The sequence below is a fragment of the Austrofundulus limnaeus genome, unplaced genomic scaffold (genome assembly GCF_001266775.1).
Source record: "Austrofundulus limnaeus strain Quisiro unplaced genomic scaffold, Austrofundulus_limnaeus-1.0 Scaffold376, whole genome shotgun sequence".
Lineage (NCBI taxonomy): Eukaryota > Metazoa > Chordata > Actinopteri > Cyprinodontiformes > Rivulidae > Austrofundulus > Austrofundulus limnaeus.
Window position 1 is genome coordinate 356,462 of NW_013952778.1, and position 7,101 is coordinate 363,562.

At 37.2% G+C, this 7,101-nt stretch overlaps 1 protein-coding gene across 1 annotated transcript in view; it reads right to left on the reverse strand.

Annotated features, from left to right (window-relative positions):
• LOC106528396 (interleukin-31 receptor subunit alpha) overlaps positions 1-7,101 on the reverse strand; it is a gene marked incomplete in the record, with an annotated part of 33,834 nt that overhangs the window by 17,931 nt on the left and 8,802 nt on the right. Inside the window, 2 exon segments of the mRNA XM_014023548.1 lie at positions 481-619; positions 4,605-4,727. Coding sequence (XP_013879002.1) covers positions 481-619; positions 4,605-4,662 — 197 coding nt within the window.

Consider the following 7,101-nt stretch of genomic DNA (forward strand, 5'->3'; position numbering starts at 1 on the left):
CACTAGCAGCCTCGCACCGATGACCTATCCATGTCATCATTTACCCAGAATGCTTTGCGTGTAAATAAAATGGCCCCGTCCGTGTAATATATTTTAAAACTTTTAGTTTAAAAATGATAAAAACTGAACAGCCTACAGTATTTTTACAGTCTTTATTGCCGTTAAAATATATGTTTATAAAATAAAGTCTAATGTTACAACTAATCATGGATCCCTTTAACCTTGTGTGGTTCTGACATCTGGCTGATCACTGTGTTGCCTTGATCTTAGCTTCCCGCCTCTTCTTCCGAGTTGTAGCCTTGTTGACTATATCATTATTTTTGGGTATAACTGTCCTTTTAAATGTTTAAGTACATTTTTTCCACAAAACTTACCCTCTGTCCTCACTTTAAAAGGGTATTCATCCACCAGTTGCTGTAATTTTGAAAAAAAAGAAAAGAAAAAGAAGACATTTTACAGGACAGGAGGACTGTGTCACACCTAGGCTTTCTCTGAACCTGCAGGGTGTAGTGTGTCGCCGGTGTGTCTCCAGGCTCCCAGTGGCAGGTGACGTTGCTTCGTGCCATGAACACACAGCCAATCAGCTGAGGAGGTTGGGGTGAAACCTCCGAACTTGTTACTGGAAGAAAATTATGAAAATGTCAAATACACAATAAAGCAAAAATAAAATAGTCAAAAATAAAGAACATGGTTGTGTTTTGGAGCTCATTAAACTGTAGCTATCAACAAAAAATAAAATAAAATAAACAAAACTACACGATGCTTTGCATGAACATAAATACTATTTCTTTCCCATTTGCCACTGTTGGCAGGACATCAGCCTTCAGACACGATGGTACATGACTGTATTTTTTAATCTCACACTCATCTCTACTTCTGTGTTTGCCACAGGAAATTAATGCAATGATCAACACGATTATACTGTTTACAGTTGTTGCAAAACTTAAGTTCCTAAGAACTCTTCGTTTGAGGACATACAAGGTCAATGTGTGATAAAAAATGATAGATTTTCACTAAAGTCAGGATTAGATACCAATGTGTTTTTCTCTGCTTAACTCGTACTGTAAAAATATAGGGCCAGTTTTGCAGACAGGGCTTAAATAAAACCAGGACCAAACTAATCTGGTCTAACTTAATCCACACTAATCCAACTGCTTTCTGAGACGTTGTTTAACTTCAGATTAACTAGTTCCAGACTACAGAGTCTCTGACGAAGGATTAGACAGATCATGAGTTGGAAGCTGAATTAAAGGGGCAATATCATGTAAAATCAACTTTTTTGAGTTTTATATCTTGTTTTAATATTATACTCTCATAAAAAAACATGCCAAAAGCCTTGCTTTGACTCATTCATGCAGGTTTGAGAAATCCTGCAGCGTTTTTAGGAAGCCATGCTGAGGAGCAAAACGACAGGTGGGGACCAGAAACGACTTTTGGGACCAGAAACGCCCCTGGGACGTGTCTTTAAGCTGAGCCTCCTCATGGCGGAGTGCCCCCCCTCCCCCTCCTCACACACCTGGCCCATGACTCCTGCAGGCTCTCGGGTGAAAGTGAAAGAGAACCTTAAACTGTCTGCTGAGCTCTCAACATTAGTTCTCACTCAGTGAAGCTCTTTTCAGATTAAAAATACTTTTGAGGAAATGTATTTTCAGATACCAAGTAAACTGCATCATGGCACCCCTCCCACCCGCGAGCGCGACTGCCCCCCTCCCCCGAAACGGGCGAGACAGAAGTGGAAGGTGGTTCTTAAAGAGACAGAGGCCAATTTCAAGGCGTTTAGAAGAGGAAGTGATGAGACGATAAGTTTATTTTCTATTTAAACATAAAAACAGCATTTTAAAAACAACCAAAGGTGACATAGATACTTTATAATGGTATAGTATTTAAATATATGCCTGAGAAACACATAATATTGCCCCGTTAACAATCTACACATGGTACAAAGGTAAAGTTGCTCTGAAAACCTGTGGTGGAACTTTCCTATTGTAAATTTTAGCAGATTGTGTGTATGGAACAGGAGTTTGACTTCTGACTAAGCATGGATAAAGGAAAAAGGAAGTGTTCAAAAAAATGTCAGTGAAAATGAGAAGATACTTTTGAAAGAAATTATTTCTAAACATCCCATAATTGAGAACAAACATCATGATTCAACCACAGATTAAAAAAACGAAACACATGGATGGCAGTTGTGAATAAATATAACTCAAATGAAAAAGTTACCAACAGGACCCTCCAATAGATTTAGGCAATATTTAATTATATTATTTACAGTGTACAGATTCTTCTAATTACTCACAATTAAATGTATGTTGGCTCATATGAGGCCATATATTGCAACATCAAAATACAGCTGAAGAAAACAGCAGCCATTGCTCATTGGGAGCATTTCAATACAGGTAGGGGACCCCCAGTTAGACCACAGACCGATGACCTGGGGGATATGTTGATGATATGATATGATATGTTGATATGATGATTGAAAACCAATTGAAAACCAACAACCATTTGAAGGCATGCCAGATGATCATCTGGACAGTTCAGGTGGGGAAACTCTTCAACACTTTGTTACAATGTGTATGTCTGTGTGTATTTATTGTTCTGCTAAGGTAAGCTAGTACCATTTATGACACTAAAAATGAAAAATACTATTAATTTTATGTCTTGTATTGTAATTCTCTGTAGAAAAAAGATGACCAAAGCTTGAATCAGATGTCGGAAGAGCCAGAACAGAGTCAGAAAAATTTGACCTCTGCACCGGTGGCAGCAGCCAGTACCTTCATCCCAGGCAGCACAGCAAGAGGGAAAAGGCTGATTATTCATGAAAAACTTGCTATAGAGTTTCATGAGCAAAAATTGCGAATTGCAGTCTATAAGAACATGAACTGAAGATGAAAATCCTTCAAGTGGAGTTGTCAGTCAAAGAGATGGAGAGAGACATGAAGCAAGAGCAACAACAGCAGCAAATCTTCTATTTTTTCTAACCATACCTCTGTTGACCTTGTGTCATTATGAAATAAAAATATTCCATTGCAATCATGATTCAACCAAAATTTATTCATGAATAAACCATATTTTCTCCTCTTAACTGTTTGCAAAATGATAAATGTAGTCAAACAAAATCAAACTGACAACTTGTGGATCACTCAACTGTTTCCAGCTTCTTTATCTTCATAAAAAGTGCTGCACAGCAAAGCTGTTTCTATAAGCATGTCCACTTTTATCATTGGCTGAAACAAACTATTTCAGCTGCAGTGTTTTTGTCACAGAAATCTGTATCATCAAATTCAGTCAGCGGGTTGCTTCTGTCTCAGAGAAATCTCCTTTCTGGTCTTTGTGGTGGTCTTCCAGCATCATTGATGTAGTATAGTATAGTCAAGATAATCCATTTTGCCCATCCACAGTGAAGCATACAGCCTTTAATCTGAAGTTATTTAAGTCTTCATTTAGACCTGGATTAGCTCTAGTCTTCCTCTAAAACAGAAGATTATTTAACTCAAGACTAGGACAAGTCTGGGACTACTATAATCCATATCTAAGAAAGCTGTTTCAATAAATCCTGGTTTGAAATGTGATTTAATCTAGAAATAAGCTTAATCCCCGTATGGGAAACTGGGCCATAGAGTTTTGCATTTAAAAACAGGACAAGAAACTTTTAAAAAGTGTTGCTGGCCTCTCAACAAAATATCTAAATAATTACTGGGCACATTTTAATGACAATTTCAGAAACGTTTTACTGGGTGAACATCTAGGCCAACTGATCTTAAAAAAACACAAATGTCTCTAACTCAGTCCATTTCAAAGATGTTGAGCTAAAATCTGGTGTGGTAGTAGTTGAAGCTAATTCCCAGCACATGTTCCACACTAGCACAACACTAGCACAAGATCCTTGTTTAAAATATTATCAACTATTTGGATTCAATTCTTTTTGCCTGTTGCCTGTTAGCAAAATATCTCATGAACCACTGAGTAAATTAAAATTCTAGAAAGCAATCCCTAGATGTACTTCTTCAAATGCAAACGTATGGAGTTGACACAATTTAGGATAGCCTCCATCGACAACTGACCTCAGAAAACACAATAATGTTGATAACTCAGCTAATTTCACAGCTATTGACTTAATATTGTATGTCGCAGTAGCTGAGTCATCCCTAACATACTCAGAGTGCTGCACATTGTGCAATACTTTGGTTTAAAAAGCTTTAGCAATAACTTCTGGAGTCAATCCTGCATGCCTGTTAGCAAAATATCACATGAACCACTGGGACAGATTTTAATAAAACTTTCAGAATGTTATCATTAGGTGTACATCTACAAATGATTAACCTCTGGAGTCAATCTAGTTCAAAACGGCCACTGCACCTAACTGAACCTAGCCAACATCAATGTCTCTAAGCCAGTCAATTTTACAAATATTGAGCTAAAACTGGATGAAAAGTCATCCTTAGTACATTTTTCGAGCATTAACAGATGTTGTTTTGCTTTATAAGATTGCACATAACATCATTTACAATACTTCAGTCCGAAGGTTGATTTGTGTCTACGTTACTCGTACAACAGAGCACACATTCACAGAATGCTTTGAACTAGCAGGAAGTGGATGTTACCCAGAGAAAGTCCAGTCCCCAGCAGGAGGGTCCACACCACAGCTGAGTTTGGCTCCATCAGCACCCCTCAGGTCTCTCACTCACTTTCCTCCATGGAGCAGGCTGTTACCCAGCTCAAAGACACTGTAATGTAGAAAATAACTGTTCAGTCACCGCACAGGGTGGTTTATTATCATTTAGTGGCCCATGTCTACTATTTGGGGATGCAGTATGCGTGTGTTCATCTGTAGTGTTAGCAAAATATCTAATTGATTTGATTTGATTTGATTTATTTATTTAACAGGAAAAGATTGTTAAAAATCAAGCCTAACTCAGCATAATTGCTGTTTTACAGCAGGTTCCTGTTCTGCAGCACATAAAACACTCAGAATTACAGCATYACAATCACATCATTATACACCATAGACACAAAGACAAACAAGCATACCAAATTTCARRAAGGCAGCATTTGCAAAATAGGACRTCTAAATATGAGCACAACAAAAAGTGTCCAGCAGATGGCAGACAAGAWTCTTCTTAAAGGGCTGTAGTTTTGAAATGGACTTTATGTTTTGAGGAATGTCATTACATGCTTTAGTATAAACATAGAAGAAAGACGTCTGGCCGTAACAGTTTTTAAAAGTTGGTAATGTCAGTTGTCCTTTTGTAACAGATCTAGTTGAATGACCACTTCCAGAATTTGATTTGGGCAACAATGCACAGAGAGTTCCATAATTGGCACCTTGGAAGATCTGAAAATATAAATTAATACCACTATAAAAACATAATCCTGAAAAGTCAAAGCATCAGACAATGAAAGAACTGTACAGTGATGAGTCCAACCAGGAAGTTTTTTTATGAATTTTGTAGGCCCTGTTGTAGAGCCTAACTATGGGTTCTAAGATTTCATTTGTTTTAAGAGACCAAACAGGTAAACAGTACGACATGGTTGAGAGTATAATAGCATGAAGATAGATATTTGAAACAGAAGTAATAAACCTCTAATGAACACACTAAACTCATAATTGCATTTATTGTCACTGATCTAAATAATACCAAATGGCTCAGTTTGTAAGAGTTTACTCTGGTAGTTTTTCTAATATACTGAACGTAATTATGAAAAGCGAGCATGCACTCAATGTAAACAAAGCACTCATCTGAATTTGCTGCAAACTGTGTGGAAGCTTGAGTTACTCTGTTGACCTACATTAGGCTGACTATAGTCTGTGTGTAAAACAAACATAACCGATTAGTCTAATGTTTATTGGCTCAGTGGCCAGAGCAGTCATCCTCCAAAGAGAGACTTGGTGGTTCGATTCCACTGGCATGCAGCCACGTGTCAAGAGTGCCCATGGACGAGAAGACACTGAACTCTTCACTGCCTCTGATGTGTGCCACATGAAGGAATGCAACCTTAGCAATACAAAAATAGTTGTAACTCAGCCGATTAACTAAGCCATAATGTGGTGCAGCTGATATTGAGCATCAACATGTACATTGCACATTTTTGTCCAAAACTTTGGTTTTAATTGTTGGCATCAAAACCTGTCTGTTAGCAGAAAATCTTGAACTACTATAAAGAATTGTAACAAAACTTTCAGGTAAGTAATCAGCTGATGAACATCTACAGCTGATCAACCTAACTCAACATGGCCACTGCAGAAAGTTGACAAAGAAAAAACAAAAATGGCGATAACTCAGTCAGTTTTATAGATATTGGGATATGATTTAGTGTGGTAATAGCTGAGAGTCCTTACTTTATTCTTTGATCAATCACAGATCATGTGGGAGCTCCCAATATCTAAACAAGCTATAAGGTTTGAACAAAATGGTGTAACTCTGTCCCTTCTCTTTCAGTATTTAAACAATATTAGTTTGAAGAAATATTTTTCTTCTTTCTTTAAAATGAGTTCTAAAACAAGTTTGACAAGAACATAAGTTTTGCTTCAATGCTGCAGGGTTCTTGGAAATATTGCAACATAAATCTTTAAAAGAGGCTGACATTTGTATATGAAACTTAATTTTCCTATCTGACATCTTGCAAATGAGTTTCAGATTCAAATCATGTTTGTCACTGCTTTCATAGGGTTTCTTGTAATTTTCCCTTTTAGTTGTGATAACATCACTACTCACTGTAGTGGCTGTAGAGTTAGATCTCCTTCACAACAAGACATAAGATATTTCCCGAGGTCTTTTCAAGCAGGTTTAAGCTTTTTGTTTCAGTCTCTTTTCAGTATTCAACTTTTTTACTCGTTCACACAAGATGAGCTCTTATTAGCCTGAGCAAAACAGAATTTCCCGTTTTTTTGATTTCTTTTTACTTCTGTTACTTACGATCTGTCAGTTGAACCTGGACATGTTTGGTGTCAATAGAAACCTAAGAATCTTGGCTAAAAGCTCATTGAAACTACAGCGGGTAAAGTAAGTATTGAACACGTCACCATTTTTCTCAGTAAATATCTTACTAGAGGTGCTAATGACATGAAATTTTCACCAGATGTTGGTAACAACCCAAGTG